Here is a 21650-nt window from a genome sequence, read left to right as displayed (position 1 = left end):
AAAAACTTTTTTAGGTCAACTTCAAAGATACTAAGACTGTTGTTTGCATATGTAGATATCCCCCGTGAGTAGTTGTTTTACGATACCACGCACTTATCAATTCAAGATGTTCCACGTGTTTATACTAATCCTCTTCCCACTCAACAGTACACAGCTACTCAGTAGTCAATTTTCACTGCTGCACGGCACATCTGCTTTGACTTGGCCCACAAAGATGTTTTCAGTTTTGTCCTGATACACTGGAAAAGAATGATGAACATGTCAGTTAATGCTCAGTATTATCATTCAAATTATATTAGTCTATGCTCCAATTCTTTTTAAAATTTATTGTAGGGTAGTTGTCATAAATTCTCATTTCTAGTACATTTTAAATTTGTTTTCTGTAATTTGCAGTTGTGAAAGATTAAATTGTAGTGTCTTCTACTGTCAACTCTTTGAAGTTTATGTCTTTGTGTTGTAGGTGAAAGTCTTTGCGATCTCGGACGGCAAGGTACACGTTTGGAATTGTGTATTGAATTAGATTTCGGAATTATTTTGCCTTGAAGTAAGTTAATCTGGCAGAAGCGTGTATTTTATAACCTTTATTCATTACTTATTGTTGCTGAAAGAAGCGATGATTTTATTTTAAAGGCCTTGTGCGCGTCGATGATGTTGGATATCGTGTGGAAGTCGCATACCCAAGCATGTTGTATGAGTTTGCCAGTGGAGCTTCCGTTTGTTGTAATGACTGAAATATTATACTTTGCTTGTTTCAGATGTTATCGGGTGGCAAGATCATTAAAAGCGGCGGCGGTGAGCCGGACGCTTTCGAAACTTCAATTTCACAAGCACTCCTCGATCTGGAAATGAATAGTGATTTGAAGGCGCAACTTCGCGAACTGTATATCACAAAGGCGAAAGAAGTTGAACTCAACGGCAAAAAGGTAATTTGTAACAGGGATGTGTGACCAGATAGCTTCGCGTTTATTTATATTTTGCGTGTGGTTTGTAGTATACACACCGCGACACCTTCGGTAGATGTTTCATGCGACTTTGCCAAGCTGCATCTGATGTTTGAAATACTGTCTAGAGGACCTTTAAACTTGTCATTTGCAGTGTTGTGCTACTGTTACTTCGTTAAACTACAAAGATGCGATCCATAGTATTGTGTTACCGAACGTTAAGAGTCTGTGAAATGCAGGTCTTACTTTTGCTAGGGGAGTGAAGATTGAAAGGTTTTATTTTTGTGTGTTGATTTGGTCAATGGCCCCTTCCTCTGCTATTACGATACACCTTACTGATATCTTCTTTCGAATGATATTTCCGAATTTTGTTTGGTGACTACCCAGTTACACTTATGTGGTTATACATACGTTCCATCAGTATAGTGAGTCGGGTGAGAGAGAATGTTAGGTATGCTATAAATGCCAGTAGATTGTAGAGTAATTCAATTGGGATTTGTGAGAGAAAATGGGAGAGGCTCCATGGCCCAGCAGTATGTTGTTTGGTGTGCGTAGCTGAGTATTCCATTCATTAGTGTATTATAGCTACAATCTGTGTTGGGTTAGATTGTGCTGACGTCCCCAATTTGACACCGTAATTGTCATAATAGAATGATATTATGAATATGTAAAACTGTAAGATAAAGGCAGGAAGCTGTGTTACATAGACACATCTGTAGTAGCACCTTGGCACGCATCTGCATATATTCTACATAAACTGTGAAAAGTACGTGGGGGGGGGGGCTAGATAAATTGTTTGGACACTTAAAGGTGGAGCCGTTTTTTAACTACAGTTGTGTAACTTAAAGGTAGAAGTCAGGTGTGAACTAGGTTTGTGACATTGTGCTGCAGCTGTTAGCTGCTGCTCTGTGTTGTGCATTCTTTTTCTGGACTTATAGGTAGTGGGGTTCAAATATATCTCAAAACAGGAGTAATAGGTGATTCCAGGGATATCGGTTCTGTTTTTGCAGATGCACAGAATGTGGATGGACTTCAGTCAGGCAGGAGGGGATGGGCCTTGTTACCCACTGCTCGTCCCTCAGGGATTCTAAGTTTTCATTTGTTTACACTTGCAACCAAGTGCCATGATATAGTGTCTGCACTTTACCTGACATTTTCCTATATGCAGTTACTAAAGTTATCTACATTGTGTAGTGTACTTCTGCACTAAAGTACTAAGGATCATTTGGATCTTAAGATAAACTTACCACAACTTAATACTAATGTAATATCAACTTAAGTGTGAGGAAATCTTTTCAGAAGGTGTATGTAGTGTAGGAGGAAATATAGAAATGCAGTAAATGAAGCAGGCAAAAAGGAATACAAACGTCTCAAAAATAAGATCAACAGGAAGAGCAAAATGGCTAAGCAGGGATGGCTAGAGGGCAAATGTAAGGATGTAGAGGCTTGTCTCGCTAGGGGTAATATAGATACTGCCTATAAGAAAATTAGAGACCTTTGGAGAAAAGAGAACCACTTGCATGAATATCAAGAGCTCAGATGGAAACCCAGTTCTAACCAAAAAGGGAAAGCAGAAAGGTGGAAGGATTATATAGAAGGTCTATACAGGAGCGATGTTCTTGAGGACAATATTATGGAAGAGGATGAAGATGAAATGGGAGATACGATACTGCGTAAAGTTTTTGACTGAGCACTAAAAGATCTAAGTTGAAACAAGGCCCTAGGAGTAGAAAACATTCCAAGTGCCACGATGCCATGGGAGAGCCAACTCTGACAAAACTCTGCCGTCAGGTGAGCAAGATATGTGACACGCGAAATACCCTCAGACTAAAAGAAGAATATAATAATTCCAATCCCAAAGAAAGCAAGTGTTGACAGGTGTGAAAATTACCGAACTATATGTTTAATAATGGAAAATCCAGGATGGAATCTTAATACGAGAGAAGGAAAGTTGCTACTCACCATATAGCACAGATGTTGAGCTGCGATAGGCACAATAGAAAGATAACACAAGCATAGCTTTCTGCCATTAAGGCTTTGTCAGCAGTAGAGACACACACACACATAATTAGTGATAGAATAAGCAGCTGGATGGGATCTGATGCCACTGCAATGCTTAATGCTTAGAGTGGGTCATTACTCTCTCTCTGTAACACCTGTCCTTGGCAACAGGGTGTTGTACTGAAAATTTATTTCATTATTGTTTAATAAAACAGCAGTGTCACTCATATTATGTCAGTTTATTTTCTTTTTGTTTAAATAAACTAAGATTAAACTGTAATTTTGATCATACGTGACTCACCTTTGCAACATAATTGAAGCTATTCTATACATGTGTACAAAGTGTTCCGCACGTCCGCTCGTGTTATGAAACACGGTGCGCCCGCTCGAGGGTTGAGGCGGCAGATGGCAAAACGTGGGGTTGTAAAAATATCCCAGCTTGCTTTGTCACAACCTGACATGTAAATCTGGACCAGTTCCCCAGTGTTACAAATTTGTAACTACAGGCTTGTTTAAATCATTGAGTGTGAAAGTTGATATTTTTGTAAAGTTAGTATATACTTTTCACTCTTGAGAGATTTAGGTTCGTATTCATTAAGCAGTTATTGTTATCTTGTGCAGCTGGAATGAAAGTACATTATGTTTATCCATAATTATGGACTACTGCTGGTACATGTGGATGATTACCTGTGTTTACATTTCACAGCATTTTGGGCAAAGAGGGCACAATCATCTGTGTAGCTCTTGCTGTGACACTGGCTGCCATACTCACTGCGAGAAGGGGAGAATGACAACATAATGTCAGGAGTAGAAATTGGGTTTGACCCTGGCTACGAAGAAGGGGTGAAGGAAGGAACATTTATTCCCTGTTAATGAAGGAATTGGGATCCACGGGAATTTAGGAACTTTGCTAAAATGGGTGTATCATGTTTTGACAAGCTGCTGTTGATCGTACGTCCCAGGTTCGATTCCCGGCTGTGTCAGGGATTTTCACCTGCCTTGAGACGACTGGGTGTTTGTTGTCCTCATCATTCATGAAAGTGACAACATTGGACTGAGCAAAGGTTGGGAAATTGTATGGGTGCTGATAACCGTGCAGTTGAGCGCCCTACAAACAAACATCATCGTCATCGATTGTAAGTGACAAGATTCCCATAAGTGGCATAATAATGAGAGAAGCTATTTCATGTAGCCGATATAATAGTGCAACTGCGAAGGTGCAAAATGGTTTGTACAGTTCTCAAAGGTTGTGGCTGGCACAATTTCTGTGACTCTTGCGGTTATTCTCTCAACACTTTCCTTCCTGGGACATTGAAATAATAGGAAAGATGCAGTCAAATCCAACATGTGCAGTACTGTCATCAATTAAGGTGGCACATACACATTGAAAGTAAAATTATATGCACATTAAATGAAACATACAAATTCGAAACATTTGTAGATGTACGTTATTATGATACAGTGTGTGTTGAGGATCGTGCAGACACCTTTCCTTGCTGTGTGCGTCAATAAGCACATTTACTATACCTTCTTTGTTCCATTTCAGTTCTACAGTAAAAAGTTCTCATTAGGTGCAACCCTACAGGTTTTCTCAACAGCAAGACAACAAATCATTTGTTTTATTAGTGTAGTTATAAAAAATAAGTCTCTGAAAAATGTGTAGAATATATCGTGAAGCCGCCGAGGTGTCCTCAAAAAGCTGTCAAATACCTTTTATGCTGACCATGTGAAAATAATAATAAATATAAAGCCTGCTAGAAGTAGTGTGCTCTGCACATGCACATATGCACTGCAGAGTAGAACAGCTCCTATTTCTCCTCGGGAAATAAACCATCAGCTAAAATCGTAGCTTCGCCCGTTTTGCTGCTAGGTGGCAGGCTGTCTACCTTTAAGCTGTACACGTTAGGTGTGTAATGTAATATGGTCTAAGATATTTTTGTTTTATTGTGCTTTCTGATTTGGTCACTTATTTCTTGGCAGATCTAAAGCTCTTATATGAGCTAATGGGAAATTAACATGTGGTCCTTTTCTCAACCAGCTTCTAATATGACAGTCAGTTCAGCTGAGTAAACACAACCATTTGCTGTGGTTGCAAATCTGAAAATTTTATTTAAAAATTGTATTAATTCTCATATCAGCATTATCAGTGGTCAACTGACAGCGTGTCGTACATACTATGCTGCGGGGTTAGAGGCGCCATGTCATGGATTGCGCGGCCCCTCCTGCCGGAGGTTAGAGTCCTCCCTCAGGCATGGATGTGTGTGTTGTTCTTAGCATAAGTTAGTGTAAGTAGTGTGTAAGTCTCGGGACCGATGACCTGTGCAGATTGGTCCCTTAGGAATTCACACACACATCCACACTGTGACTAACATTCACCCTGTAGATGCATGAATGTTGGGCATACTCATATATTCTCCTTGCCCATTTAAGAATCTTTATCATTCGAAAACCATTTTCCGATTCCAGGCATAGGGTCTAAATCACTAATGTAGCAGTCCAGGGCTGATAAACTAAAAACTATTTAAAGTACATGCAATGTAAATATGAAAGCTCAATAAAATTTTACCATGGAAAAATATTGCACTGTATGTGGAGGGTAAAGGGTAATTTGTGTAAAATCAAGTAGGAGAAATTCTGTAGAAGAATTATACCTGGGTCAGAACAAGATGATGGGCAGCTACCTTAGCAAAAACCAGAAAATGAGTTTGCTCACACCTCCCATCCTGTGCACAGTTGTTATATCTCTGTGATGAGAGTTGCTCAGGATAATTTAGTGTGGAGAGCTGCATCAAACCAGCCTTCAGGCAGAAGGCCTCAACAAAAATATCAGAAAAATCAACCAAATACTACTGACAGCAGTGCTGTAAAACCTCTAAAAAATTTCATCATTGGAAGATTGTTTTGTGTGTATACTGTTTATTGTGGCAGGTTAATAGAATAATTATGTATCATTTGATTTAGTACATTAACTTTGAAACATTCACTTGACGTAATTGTTGTAATTATGATAGTTTTCTGTCGTTCATTTTCCTAAGGAAAATACTTATTTCTGAAATCGGTGTCACATACAAAGTATTCTTGCTCTCTTTGTGTCAGAATTCATTCTTTGATTTCTGTTGTTTGCTTCATCATTTTATTTGCATTTACCATTTTCAGTGAATTTATTCAAAATCTTCCTATCAGGGATTCAATTGTGTGAAATGTCTCTAGGTATTATTTGTAAATGCAGAGTGATACTTTTTCATTAACTAAGTTTCATTTTTTGTTTCAGTCAATAATAATATATGTACCAATTCCACAACTGAAAGCTTTCCGTAAGATTCAGATACGCCTTGTGCGAGAATTGGAGAAAAAATTCACAGGAAAGAATGTGGTCTTCATTGGAGAAAGGAAAATTTTACCTAAGCCAACCAGAAAAACTCAAACAAAGAATAAGCAAAAGCGACCAAGGAGGTGAATATGCAAACATTTCTTAATTGAAGACTATTTATGTATTATTAATTTGCTTTTTAAATTTAGAATCTTGTGACATAGTGCATAATGGCTTTCTTCATAAATTTCAAATTTTTATGATGGTTTGATGTATTTTTCTGTGTTTTGGGGTTGCACGCATGAGGTTAATTTTCATTGATAAAAATTCCATTATTTTAAATGTAAAATTTCTGTAGAGTTTTTATTGAGGAATAAAGTAGGGATGTGACACAAGCCGCGCGGGATTAGCCGAGTGGTCTAAGGCTCTGCAGTCATGGACTGTGTGGCTGGTCCCGGCGGAGGTTCGAGTCCTCCCTCGGGCTTGGGTGTGTGTGTGTGTGTGTGTGTGTGTGTGTGTGTGTGTCCTTAGGATAATTTAGGTTAAGTAGTGTGTAAGCTTAGCGACTGATAACCTCAGCAGTTAAGTCCCATAAGATTTCACGCACATTTGAACACACATTTTTTGTGACACAAAGATGCACCATAATTTAAGAACCACTCCAGCATCCTGTTTACAAATCAGTTATGTTCATTGCCACAAACCAAATAGGTACACTGATTGTGTTGGGAGTAAAGATTCTGATTTTGATAGTAGAGATATTGTTATACTGCAGCAAATATTTTTCCACGTTGTTGCTAAGTCATTATTTAACTTCATCTACTGTGTCTCAGCAGTTCCATTTCCTGTGATTTCAGTTGATTATGGCATTTTTACTTTTATTTAAAACTTCGGTTGGCATTGCAGCGAGTCTAGTCATAAGTGACAGTCACCCACCAGTCACTTTAAATGCCTCATGCTCATAATGTAGTCAGCTTTGTATGGACTGTTAGATCCTGCTCAGGTATAACTGGCCAAAGACTAGCAATACTGTCGCTGACATTACAATCTGTCATAGCGGGAGGTTTTTTGGTTACTGGGTACCAACATTAAATGGAAGGGAATATTGACAATTTGAGAGCGTTTTTAGATAATCTGGGGAGTCTCCTTAATAACATTTGTAAGGATTGAAGGAAGTAACCTACTTACATTCCAATATCTGATCCAGACATTGGAAGTGTGTGCCTTGTAGCCCTCATAAGGTGACATTCGTATTTCCTGCCCATGGTGCAGTGCTTTAGATGCCAGCATTTTGGGCATGTTTCTGCCCAGTGTACACATCATCTAGTTTGTGGAGAATTTGGCTGACAACAGCATTATCACCTGTCTCAGTTGTGGAAATAGCCACTCTCCCATATCTCTGAAGTGTGCTATTTTAGTTACAGAACTGAAGGTCTCAAATTACACTTGTACTATTGAAGCTCAGCAAAAGTATTATCATTCATATCTTGTCCCCATGATATAAACTTTTGTCCCTACTGTGACCAGGTACTTTGCAGTACCTAGCGTATTTACTCCTTCAATAAATACTAAGCTGCTCCTTAGGAATGTGTGCCTGTTCATCCCAGATGTGGGCCAATATCCGTACTTGATAGAGCTGCCAAAGATAAAAAACTGTTCTGTATTTCATCGCTTATGGCAGTCTGTCCGTTCCTGTTTAACACCATACCAGCACTTCTTGAAAGGTTTAGGCTACTTGTCAAATGCATAAGACATGTTGAAAACGTCCTCCTCACCTTCAGTCCCTACTTGGTTCACGCCAAATTTTACGGTGAACATTTAACAGGGTGTGTAATTCATAATCGGATGAGCCAACCTCTGAATGTTATTCAGGGTGTTATACTGTATTGGGCTATAAAATGTTTTCCTTCTGCAGTGACAAGATATTGTCGTCCCAATCCTTAAATTACACAAAAACAAAGTGCCTGTAGACATTAGACTATCCAACATCTACTGCTAACTGCTTGAAAGGATGGTAACTTAAGTTATGCTGGGTTCTCGGATCACAGGGCCTTTTGTACTGTCAGTGTGGTTTCTGGAATCGACGATCAATGATTGACCATGTGGTTTGGTTGGAAACGGCCATGAGACTGGATTTTTGTAAACGCAAACATCTGATTGTAGGTTTTTTTTTTTTAAACCTACATCAGGCATATAATATTGCTTGGCGACATCACATTTTACTTACCCTCCATGACTGGGGCTTGAGAGGGTCTCTCTTAATTTTTGTCCACAAGATTTTGTCCCACTGGTTGTTTCAGGTTAGAGGTGGTAAGTCACTCGGCTCCCCATAAGTCCAAGAACACTCATCACCGCCATAAATGGGCAGTTAAATCCATCAGACCAGCGGTCACTCCTGAACTGCCTGTCAGTGACCTTTGCATTTTGTGTAGCTCCTAGTCTGTAGCCTCAGCTAAAGGCCAGATCAAGGTGCCATCCAAAGGCTCTTCACCTGAATCTTTTCTTGTTGCTTTCAGTTATCTCCTTAGAGATTGACTTGTACATTTGTGTTGTCATAACATAGTCCATCGAAACTGATAACTGCTTGGTTATCCAGCATGTAGGCCTTGGATGCACAGACCCTGTTTTTCAGACTCTTCTTTAATTAAAAGCTGACATTACTGCCCTGTATTTGTTGGTTAAAGTGTGTGTGTGAAAGCTTAATGCTTTTTGCTTTCTTACCCATGCCTCTTGGGATGTGGATCATGCTCCTCTACTCCATATTTACCAGGCCCTGGTCTTATGTCCTGACTGGGCTATTTGCCAGGTTAATGACATTAAGGCTCTGGAATTATTGGATTGAGTCCATAATTATTAAAACTAAACACTGTCGCTCACACCGGGCAGTCTCCTTGCCAAAGTGGGGTTCTTACCACTTTAGTTCCAACGGAACCAACTCTTTCTCTGCTATAAAATCAGCAAGTTTCATAAACATCCAAAGTATCAAATTCCTTTTGTATACAGGGGATATGAACACCTGACATCTTCCCTAGGCCAGGATTAGCTTGAGGCTTTCTGCCAGGACCTCTGCCTGACCCCCTTAGAATGTGTTTAGCACGTTTCACCTACATTTACATAGATACTTCACAAGCCACAGTACGGTCTGTGGTGGAGGGTACCCTGTACTACCACTTGTCATTTCCCATCCTGTTAAACTTTCAAATAGAGTGAGGAAAAACAGCTGTCTATACACCTCTATATGAGCCCTAATTGCTCTCATCTTTGTGGTCCTTACATGGAATGTATGTTGGCAGTAGAATCATTTGGCAGTCATCATCAAATGCTGGTTCTTTAAATTTTCTCAATAGTTTTTCTCGAAAAGAACATCGCCCTCCTTCTAGGGATTCCCATTTGAGTTCCCGAAGCATCTCAGTAATACTTAAGATTTGAACCTACTGATAATAAGTCTAGCAGTCCGCCTCTGAATTACTTCGACGTCTTCCTTCAGTCCGACCTGATAAAGATCCCAAACACTCAAGAGTAGGTTGCACCAGCATCGTATATGTGGTCTCCTTTACAGGCGAACCACTCTTTCCTAAAATTCTCCCAATAAACCGAAGTCAACCATTCACCTTCCCTACCACTGTTCTCGTATTTTCGGTCCACCTCATATTGCTTTGCAATGTTACACCCGGATATTTAAAATTACTTGACCGTGTCAAGCAGGATACTAGTAATACTGCATCGGAACATTATGGGTTTGATCTTCCTACTCATCCATATTGATGTACATTTTTCCACATTTAGGGTTAGCTTCCATTCATCACACCAACTGGAAATTTGGTGTAAGTCATCTTGTATCTTCTTAATCACTCGACGTGGATAACTTACCTTACACCACGACATCATCAGCAAACAGCTGCAGATTGATGCTGACCGTGTCTGCCAAATCATTTATGTACATGGAGAACAATGGTGGTTGTATCACACTTCCCTTCGGCACTCCTGACAATACCCTTGCCCCCTGATGAACACTAACCGTCGAGGACAACATAGTGGATTCTTTTATTTAAGAAGTCTTCGAGCCACTCGGATATCTGTGAACTTATTGCATAAGTTCGTATCTTTGTTAAGTTTGCAATGGTGCACCACGTCAAATGCTTTCTGGAAATCTAGAAATATGGAATCTGCTTGTTGCCCTTCATCCTTAGTACTCAGTATATAATTTGAGAAAAGGACAAGCTGAGTTTTGCGCAAGTGATACTTTCTAAAACCTTGCTGATTCCTGGGCATAAGCTTCTGTCTCAAGAAAATTTATTATATTTGAACTGAGAATATGTTGCAGGATTCTGCAGCAGACAGAAGTTAGGGTTATTAGTATGTAATTTTGCATGTCCGTTCTTTTACCTTTCTCATATCCTGGAGCCATTTGCTGTTTTCTCCCATTACTTGGGACTTTGTGCTGGATGAGATTCCTGATAAATGCAAGCTATGTAAGGGTCCAGTGCCGTAGAGTGCTCTTCGTAAAAATCAAACTGAGATTCCATCCAGACCTTGTGATTTATTTGTTTTTAAATCTTTCAGTTGTTTCTCTATGCCAGGTTTACTTATTATTCCTATGTTATCCATATGTATGTTGTACATTTATTTTGCCTAAAAGATTTCTGGAGTAAGAAATTTATAAAACTCTTTGTTTTGCTCTCTTCAACCGCCACACCAGGCTGGTCAACAAGGGACTAGATGGAAGCCGTAGACCTGGTTAACAATTTTTCGTACAACTGGAATGTTCTCGGGTTCTGTGCCAGATCTTTTGTTAAGGTGCGATGGTGGTAGTAGTTCAATGCTTTGCGCATAGATGTTTTCACAGGCGCACAAATCTCTAACAACCTTCGCTTGTCTTTTGTGTGTTCCCTTTTGAACTGAGAGTGCAGCAGTCTGCTCCACCAGCATCTGCCGAATTTTGTTATTAAACAATCATGGGTCTTTTCCATCCTTTATCTGTTTACTAGGCATGTCTCTCTCCCGACTACAATTTACAATGTACTTAAACTTTGCCCTTGTCATTTACATTGGCACTGCTAAATCCTTAGGCAGAACAGGATATGCTTTTACATCTCCTCCCAGTAGCAACGTCATTTGCTTCTGGAAACGTACTTTTTTATGACTGAACTGATAACCATTGATAAAGTTCAAAGCTTTATTGAAAAGACCTCTCAATCCCATTTTAATATGTAGTAATTTGGTGTGCAGTCTGCAGGCTATTGACCAGTGTTACTCTTGTCGCCCTGAGATCTGTGGTTCATGAACCTCTTTGACCTCATTGTATTGCTTGCTGAGTTATCTTTCTCTGGGGGCTAAGTCATGTGGGTACATCATGGAAGGAACTGGCTGACCATTTGGCGAGAATCACTTGACCAAAATTTGCTTCAGTCATTCCAGGTGTGGATTTGCAGAGGTGGAATGTAATCTGGTGGCTACAGCCCTCTCTTATAAACTCCCCATTATCAAAAAGGCTACTGTTGTACATCACCCCTCCTTCAGTTCCTCTCAGAAGGAATCACCATACTGTTTCCTCTATCATTCATACCAGATGAACCCAAATTTATTTTATGTAATGAGCCATCCCCACATTGTGGTTGTGAAGCCTCAGACAGTTCACATCCTGGTGGAATGCATTTGTGGCTCCATGGTAAGCATGTCTTACAGATTCTTTGCCTGTAATATTTGAAGGCAGCCAATGTACAGATGGCGGAACTGGTCTTTGTTTTCTCAGAGAAATTAGTTTTTATTCTTATGTATAACATCAAACTACTTTTGGAGCTGGAGCAATGTGGCTCAGATTGGGGTACCTTCCGTCGCTTACTGAGTCTGGGGGGAACTGTGTTCTCTACTTCCTGTCAGCTGCCTGGTTATCTGTTACTTTGTTTTAATTGTTTTTAGATGATGATAATAATAGTAATTAATAATAATAATAAATATTGCCCCATGACATGCCTACCAACAATATACAAAATATTAACTTCAGTCATTACACAGAAATTAATGACACATACAACACAGAACAAAATTATAAATGAAGAACGAAAAGGCTGTTGCAAAGGAGCACGAGGATGTAAAGAGCAACTGATAATAAATGCAGAGGTGACATATCAAGCTAAAACTAAACAAAGGTCGCTACACTACGCATACACTGATTACCAAAAAGCTTTTGATCGTGTACCCCACTCATGGTTACTACAAATATTGGAAATATACAAAGTAGATCCTAAATTGATACAGTTCCTAAACATAGTAATGAAAAATTGGAAAACCACACTTAATATCCAAACAAATTCAAATAATATCATATCACAGCCAATACAGATTAAGCGTGGAAAATACCAAGGAGACTCATTAAGTCCTTTCTGGTTCTGCCTTGCTCTGAACCCACTATCCAACATGCTAAATAATACAAATTATGGATACAATATTACTGGAACATACTCACACAAAATCACACATTTGCTATACATGGATGATCTAAAACTACTGGCAGCAACAAATCAACAACTCAGCCAATTACTAAAGATAACAGGAGTATTCAGCAATGATATAAATATGGCTTTTGGAACAGACAAATGTAAGAAAAATAGCATAGTCAAGGGAAAACACACTAAACAAGAAGATTACATACTGGATAACCACAGCGACTGCATAGAAGCGATGGAAAAAAGATGCCTATAAATATCTAGGATACAGACAAAAAATAGGAATAGATAATACAAATATTAAAGAAGAACTAAAAGAAAAATATAGACAAAGACTAACAAAAAATACTGAAAACAGAATTGACAGCAAGAAACAAGACAAAAGCTATAAATACTTACGCTATACCAATATTGACCTACTCATTTGGAGTAGTGAAATGGAGTAACACAGACCTAGAAGCACTCAATACACTTACACGATCACAATGCCACAAATATAGAATACATCACATACATTCAGCAACAGAAAGATTCACATTAAGCAGAAAGGAAGGAGGAAGGGGATTTATCGACATAAAAAACCTACATTATGGACAGGTAGACAATTTAAGAAAATTCTTTCTAGAACGAGCAGAAACTAGCAAAATACACAAAGCAATCACTCATATAAATACACCGGCTACACCATTGCAATTTCATAACCACTTCTACAACCCTTTAGATCACATAACATCAACAGATACGAAGAAAGTAAATTGGAATAAGAAAACACTACATGGCAAGCACCCGTATCATCTAACACAGCCACACATCGATAAAGACGCATCCAATACATGGCTAAGAAAAGGCAATATGTACAGTGAGACGGAAGGATTAATGATTGCAATACAGGATCAAACAATAAACACCAGATATTACAGCAAGCATATTATTAAAGATCCCTATACCACAACAGATAAATGCAGACTTTGCAAACAACAAATAGAAACAGTAGATCACATCACAAGCGGATGTACAATACTAGCAAATACAGAATACTCCGGAAGACATGACAATGTATAATTGAAAAATACATCGAACTGGCTGAGGAAGTCAAGGACATGTGACATCAGGATAAAGTTGACATTATACCAATTATACTATCAACTACAGGAGTCATACCACACAATATCCACCAGTAAATCAATGTAATACAGCTACATCCAATCTTATATATACAACTACAGAAATCCGTAATTATTGATACATGTTCAATTACCCAAAAGTTCCTAAATGCAATATAATATATACCGTACAGTTAAAAGGAAGTCACGCTTGATCCAGGTCCGCGTCACTTTCCATTTTTGACCAGACATAATGTCTGAGAAAAGAAAGAAAGAATAATAATAATAACAATAATAATGGCATGTGACAAGGGCCTCCGTTGGGTAGACCGTTCGCTTGGTGCAAGTCTTTCGATTTGACACCATTACGGCAACTTGCGTGTTGATGGGGACGAAATGATGGTGATTAGGACAACACAACACCCAGTCCCTGAGCAGAGAACGACCCAGCCGGGAATCGAACCTGGGCCCTGAGGATTGACAGTCTGTCGCACTGACCACTCAGCTACTGGGGGCGGACATTGTTTTTAGATGCTGTTAGCCCTTCTTTCTGCTGCACTGTATTCTGCAGGGTTAGCACTTCAATGAAGGCAAGGCTTTGATTCCTTGTTCTTGATAAATGTTGGCAATGAACAATGCAATAGATTTTTATGCTTTATCTAAGTGGACGCTGTTCCTGTCTAACACGTAGACTATAACAGATCATGGGTGAGATGGCTGTGGAAGAGACAGCACCTGCTGCATACAAAGCTCTGAGTGACACTTGCGTGGCTGTACCCACCTTTTGATGCAATTATTTTTCTCTTGTTTTTGGTTCCTCTGACGTTCATTAAATTTTTAGCCTTCTCACTTTTACTAGTACAAGCCTCCTGGCTAGGCAGCATTTTTTACACTGTAACTCTTCACACTTAATTGGGTCGGTTAGGGGATGGATTTGGGTGAGGTTTCTAATCACCACATACGTGCCCAGGGAGACATTTTGTCTGATATGACCTATATACTTCCATAATTGTGCCAAATTTCTTGTGGACATAACTCCAGCGCCTGATGACCTCCCTGTTTGGTCCCTTATAACCCAGCTAACCAAAATTTGTTACAGAGGAATAAAATTCTCCAAAACTAGAACGATGCCGCTAGAAATACTTCATAAGCAGGGAGGCTGACAAGACTTAAACAAATGCTACAGTCCTATCAATTTGTAAATGTTATTTGTTCTAACAATGTTCATTATGCTTCATTGATACGAAGTTAATTTACACTTTGGCTAAATTGAAGCCCATTTTTGTTTGTGGTATAATCGGCTGAGAGGGTGGCAGTCTTTACTAGTAAATTTGCTCTAGTACTGATGATTAGTAAGATTGATGACAGATGTAACCAGCTTAATTTTCTGTATGGTGCATACACATTTGCTGGCTTTCATGAAGAATTGGACAGATAAGCAGTTCTTTGTCATAGAGTAAAGAAATGGAAGCTTCTTCTGCAGCCATTAACACATTTATTAATTTTTTTTCAGCCGCACATTGACAGCAGTATATGATGCCATTCTGGAAGATATAGTTTTTCCTGCTGAAATTGTTGGAAAGAGGATCCGAGTGAAGCTGGATGGATCCCAGCTCATCAAAGTGCACCTAGACAAGACTCAGCAAACAAACATTGAGCATAAGGTTTGTTCAGATTTAGATGTATTGTCTGCATTTCCACTGTCACTATTAATGGTAAAGCTGATATACCATAATTGGGTTCCTTTCCCCCGTGGTGAATTTAGTCAGCATATAAATTTACACTATAGCCGACATTTGTCAAAAGAAATTCGGCAACTGTGTTGACATTTTTGTAAAAGTTTATTTTTCAGTCTATTGCACATTTTTTTATGGTATGACTAATTTCGATCATCTTCAGATCCTTGTAGTTTGTGTAAGTTGAGAACTAAAAATGTAGCCTCTGTTTTTGATGGAATTTGCATCTAAATTTTATTGGGAAATGATTAACGTTAGAAATTTAAAAGGTTGTAACGCAACGTGCATGAACAGTCAGACATGACGGGGGATAGGGAAGCTTTTTGACAGAAACTTTCGCTTTTGCACAAATGTAAAGCTTTTTTCCACAATAGTCTTTCTCTTCTTTTGACACTTTAAGCTTCTAACAAATTGTTGCTGGTGAGAAGCAGCAGCATTTTCCTGACAGTGAACGGTGGTTCTCTGATATAATGTGTTTCTTGACATTAATTTTCTTTTCCCATCTGTTGCATCCTTGAGCCTCAGGTTCTTGATGTACCCTTGTCCGGTTAGTGGGTGACGCTACAATTTTCTAAGTCCCGTGACTGTGTGTTATCTCAGATGAGCTCTGAGGTCATTCTAGTAGCACTTGTGCCAGTGCGTCTGCTTACGCGGCGGCAGGGCTGCCAGAATGACCTCAGCGCTTGTCCTGGATAACACACAGTCGCGGGACTTCGAAAATTGTAGCGTCAGTCACTAAACAGACAAGAGTACATCAAGAAGCGGAGGCTTTAGGATGCAGCAGTTTTTCCTATGTAAGTAATGATTTTGGTAAAATGGAGTCAGTCTTCGTGCAGCTGCTCGGACAACAGCATTGGACCGCTCTCACAGAAGATGCCACATTATTAGAGGAGGAGACGACGTTCCTGCCTGACAATGTATAAAGCCATTGATAGTATTATTAATACCGAGAACTATGTGGGCGCTCAATTGATTTTGCATGGTCCTTCAGTGTTCTGTGGTTGTGTTTTGATTTTTACACTTACAAACAATTACTCTGCACAGCACAGTAATGGCTGGGTTAACGTTGCAGTGACATTCACTCAAAGCGTTATGTAATGGCTACTGTCCAATTGCTTGCTGAGGTTGGCAGAGAAATGAATGAGGTAGTTCAGGCTCACTCTACCAATATTGGATCCAGTCACAGTTCAAAACATCTGTCACATTAAAAAGTGTCTGCATTATGTCAGAATTTGATCTTTAGTTAGTACGAGGGTGGTTTGAAAAGTTCTCAATCACCACGAGAGGTGAGTTGTTCACAAGATATTCATTCGACTGTTGCCTGTAAACACGTGCTACGTCAGTGTAGTGATTTGTTAAGGTGGAAAAAAAGAGATTCGAGCAGTGATGAAGTACTTTGTAAAGAAAGGTATGAAAGCAAAGGACATCCATGCTTATTTCCAGAATACACAGGGGCTCTGCTCCTTCATATTCAGCTGTTGCCAACTGGACAAATTAATTTAAATTTGTTTGGGAGAGCTTAGATGATCCGCTCAGTGGCCGGCCAAGATGTCATTACTCCAGAAATCCTTGCAAAAGTGCACAAAATGGTCGTGGAGGATTGCCGATTGAAAGTTCGTGAAATTGCTCGTGCTTTCCAGATGTCATATCACATTTTACCTGAAGAATTAGAAATGAATGTTTGGCCCATTTTGTGACCACAGATGAAACTTTGGTGCACTACTATACCCCAGAGACAAAACATCATTCAGAGCAATGGAAACATGCTGATTCTCCGCCACCAAAGAAAGACAAATCCTTTGGAGGGAAAGTTCATGGCATTAGCGTTCTGCAATGTGAAAGGGATTCTGTTTGTAGATTATCTCCCCACTGGGCAAACAATTACTGGAGAATACTATGCTAACCTGCTGGACAAATTGCAACAAAAATAAGTGAAAAAAAGCCTAGGTTTAGCAAGGAAGAAAGTCTTCCATCAAGAAAATGCACAGCCGCCCACACATGCCATTGCCACGGTAAAATTATACGAACTAAGGTATGAATTGTTGCCACACCCACCTTATTCACCTGATACAGCACAGTCAGACTTCCATCTCTTTCCAAAACAAGAAAATTTTTCTTGGTGGATGAAGATTCACTTCAAACAAAGAAGTGATAGCTGGAGTTGACAACTATTTTGCAGGCCTGGAGGAAACTCATTTTAAAGATCGGGATCAAGGCACTGGAACATCATTGGACCAAGTGCAATAATCTACAAGGAGACTGCATTGAAAAATAAAGTTTCAGTGATGTAAGTACTTTTCTCTATTCTGTTCCGAAAACTTTTCAAACCACTCTCGTAGGTAAAGATACACGTTTCTTTTGTTCTAGAGTCCTATGTTGCATTACATAGTAAATACATTATACAGACATTCAGATACCCACAATTGGTGTAGAATCAGAACAGTGTGAGTGCATCAGTACATCATTGCGTTCATACACTTTATTTTGCAAGAACATTGTTATACACATAATGTATCCTCATCCTCACCGCATGTGCAACATCAGTAACCAAAAATTTGTTAAATTTTCAATATTTATATGCAGAAGATAAAGCCACTTTCTACTACCTATGATGAAGTATTTCATCTGGATAAAATTTACTATGAAATAGCATTTTTTAAGTAATTTTGCATTTTGAGTAAGATTTGCATCTGTATATCTATTTATAGCAAATGCGAAATTTTCAGGTCCCTAGGCATAAGCAACCCATCACATCTGTACAGCAACAAGACTACTTTGTGTTCTAATGTGTAATTCCTGTATAGACAAGACATGGTGCTTGTAGATGTGAAGATAATTGAATGTGATTGAAATTAGTTGTACCATAGAAAATGTGCACCTGTTACATATAATTATGCTGTTTGAGTGGTAACTGTTCTTCAGTTAATTTGACAAAACAGGATACACTGGTTGTACTAGTAAAAAAATTTTTGATACCCTGAAGTGTCTGAAGAAATATTTACTGAACTGTTTATACATTGCTACTTGTCCGATAGTTTGATAAAGACCAGATCATCTAGAAGTAGTCTTATGATAACACAGTGGTGTTCAGAGTGCTGTTATGCGGATGTTGTAGTCAGTGTGAGCATTAAATGTGATTGTAGTGAGGTATTTAATTCACTTTTATTTCATATGTTGAGTTGTCGTGGCTGATGATGGGAAGAGACGAATTCCACATAAGCAAGCAATAGACATAATCTGTGAATATCCTCTTTCTTAGAGCACAAAGTCCCTCTGTGTGTATACCACAACGGTCGCTGCAAAACCAGCAGCTCTGCGATACCCATCTGTGCTTTGACCAGCCATAATTCGTGGACTGGACTATATTGTGTTCCATTTACTAGTAGGGTAGTGACAGGATCCACTTTGAGCTGACCTGTTGGTGGCACGAAAGGGGAAGTGAGACTTGTGATTGTATTGTGTGTGCTGCGGTTGTACTTTCAAAAGTGAGAAGTTTTTTAACTGTACATGAAGAAGGGCAGTGCAGCCGTCCGAGGTTTACTTGATTCCCCAAGAGCATCGAAAACTTAAACTGGTAGACAACTGAAGATAGGTGCCAGGTAGCCTGCGAAAGCCTACTTACAAAGTTTAAAGAACCAGTATTAAGATGGAAAACTAAGAGCATACTATTGCCTCCTGTGTATCATATCACAAATAAAAGGTTAGACTTATAACAGCACACACAAAGACTGTTAAGCAGCCTTTGTGCACCCTATTCGTGAATAGAATGGGAAGAAAACTGAATTAAAGACACAGTGGGAAGAACCTTCCTCCATGCACTTCAGTGTGTTGCAGAATATGAATGTTGTTTGGGGGAGGGGGAATGATATCAAATTATGCAGACATTCTTACCATACCGGTCATTCATATCTTCCCGTTATTCTCCACCCCCCAGTTCCCCATCATTTGTTCTTTGACACCTGTACTTCCTCATTCTATTACATTCCTGGCGTTTACCTCACTAAGCTTTATCCTTGCCTTGTTCTCAGCTTGTGGTCTAGCAGCTAACATTGCTGCTGCTGGATCATGGGGGACTGGGTGTTTGTGTTATCATCATCATCATCATGGCAGTGGCTAAATTGGATTGTGTAAAAATTGGGACTTTGTATGCACGCTGATGACTGCAGTTGAGTGCCCCACGAACCAGTCATCATTTATCTCTCTCTCTCTCTCTCTCTCTCTCTCTCTCTCTCTCTCTCTCTTTCTCCATAATATTTTAATCTCTTTTCTATTTTGTAAGTTCCCCTCTCTGTTTCTATTATAGTCACCTATTTGTGATGCTTCATTTGTATTTTTATGTTTGCCATGTACTTGTCTGATATGACTTTACTTCTTACTCTGTTCCTTCAGTGCTTGCCTCTGTTTTATATTTATCTTGCTCTGAAAGCATTCTCTACAAATGACATGAAGTCCTGTTGGTTTTCGTTTTAAATGTGCTGTACTTCTACAACAAATTACTCCTTCCATGAAAAAGAAGCTTCGTTTTTCAAAAGCTTTTACTTCACTGCTTGTTGCCTGTATTGGGAGTTCCAGTTCCACCAGAAGCTAAGTTCCTTCTCTTCGTGGAGTCCACAGTTTCTGAAGTGAACTTTTATTTTTGTACCACAATTTAAGTAACTGCATTAGTGTATATGAATTTAGTTAGTTTTAACTTCTTAAAGGTTACTAGAAATAGCATTTATATCTACAACAAAGACTGAACATCCATAAACTACCAACAATGTAGAGTTCCCTTTATAAATTGAACTAAGTAACATTCATTGTGTTTAGCATTTATCAAACCTATCTTGGTTTGATTGTTGTGAGGATGGTCTGGTTTAACATGGTGGCTTGAGGACTCCATACAGTTTCACTTAGGGTTTACATATTATTTAAATCCAGTGTGAGCTGTGTGTGCTTTATACATCATAATATATATTTCGGCAATTACTTATTTTTGTTTCCCAGAGTCTGTGATCTGCGTTGAGCTATGGTCTGCCATTGCCACAAATTGTTTAAATGGTTTGATACTACATGCAGGTGCCATTTTTTTCTTTGTGTCTTTAACCATTTTAAAGTATCCTGATAGGCAGAAGCAACAGGAACTCAGTGGATAAACAGTCCATTGAAAGTTAAAACATATCAACAAATCAGATGATAAAATGTGGTTAGATTAGTAAAAACTAGGTATATAAAATTTATGTGATAGCACATTATTCTGTAGATCTATGACAGCAATAGTGGATGCCATTCAGATAGCACACATGCAGAGACTATTATGGCATAATGTGAAATCACAGAATTTGTACAACAGTTTCTTATTAATCCTAGCACATTTTTATCATTTGAAGGAATTTTCCTCATAAATGTTGTGGAGCTTTTTAGATTTCTCACATCTGATTTCTAATTAATTTCTTTTTGTAGTTTACTTAATTTTAAGCCAAGGAATTTTCATTTTTTTACAGCAATGTTGGTTTGTATTTTAAAGTTGAGTTTGGCATGTTTCACTGTGGTTGAAACTTTTATTATTTTGGTCATGTTCATGAATATTACTTAAAAAGTCAGTCTAGCTAAATAAAATTGTGTGTACTCCAGAAGCACATTATTTATAATAAACCTTTGTTTCAGGTTGACACGTTCGCATCTGTCTACAAGAAGCTAACGGGAAGGGAAGTTACATTTGAGTTCCCAGAAACTTATTTGTAACAATATTTGTAAGACATTAAAATGGTTATTTAAAATGTGGAGAATCACTTTTTATTTATATAGTAAACCCAGATGCAACAGTTTTTAAACGTTTGTGTATACAGTTTATATTAAGATTTTACTTTGGATATTGTGCTGCAGAAGTCGTACATTCTGGTACTTGCATTGTTTTTTTTTAAAACATTGTATTCTCAGATAAATGTCATCAATGGAAACAGAAAAAGCTCAAATGGGTATTGAAAATTAAAGAAATTCTATTAAGGAGTTGTCCACATGATACCATTGAAATTGCAGGTTTGGCCAGGTACCTAAATGGTTTCACTGGAGTGTTTTTTTAAATTGTGTAATTGATGTTATTTACTATTCTATATAACATCTTTCTGTATTCA

The 21650-nt window shown here is 38.6% G+C and overlaps 1 protein-coding gene across 2 annotated transcripts; it reads left to right on the top strand.

Moving 5' to 3' along the window:
• The first annotated feature begins 429 nt into the window (after positions 1 to 429).
• LOC124619860 (40S ribosomal protein S7) lies at positions 430 to 21302 on the top strand. Of its 2 annotated transcripts, none has more exons than XM_047146479.1 (5): positions 430 to 490; positions 756 to 923; positions 6214 to 6395; positions 15315 to 15465; positions 21184 to 21302. In XM_047146479.1, the coding sequence occupies exons 2-5, from the start codon at positions 756 to 758 to the stop codon at positions 21259 to 21261; spliced, it is 579 nt and encodes a 192-aa protein (XP_047002435.1). In that variant the 5' UTR covers positions 430 to 490; the 3' UTR covers positions 21262 to 21302. The 2 variants fall into 2 exon arrangements, with proteins under 2 accessions (XP_047002435.1, XP_047002434.1); XM_047146478.1 differs by having other exon boundaries at positions 445 to 544.
• Positions 21303 to 21650: the final 348 nt, after the last annotated feature.

This window comes from Schistocerca americana, chromosome 6 (assembly GCF_021461395.2).
Source record: "Schistocerca americana isolate TAMUIC-IGC-003095 chromosome 6, iqSchAmer2.1, whole genome shotgun sequence".
Lineage (NCBI taxonomy): Eukaryota > Metazoa > Arthropoda > Insecta > Orthoptera > Acrididae > Schistocerca > Schistocerca americana.
Note: the sequence above shows the minus strand (reverse complement) of the source record. Positions and strands in the feature narration are given on the sequence as shown.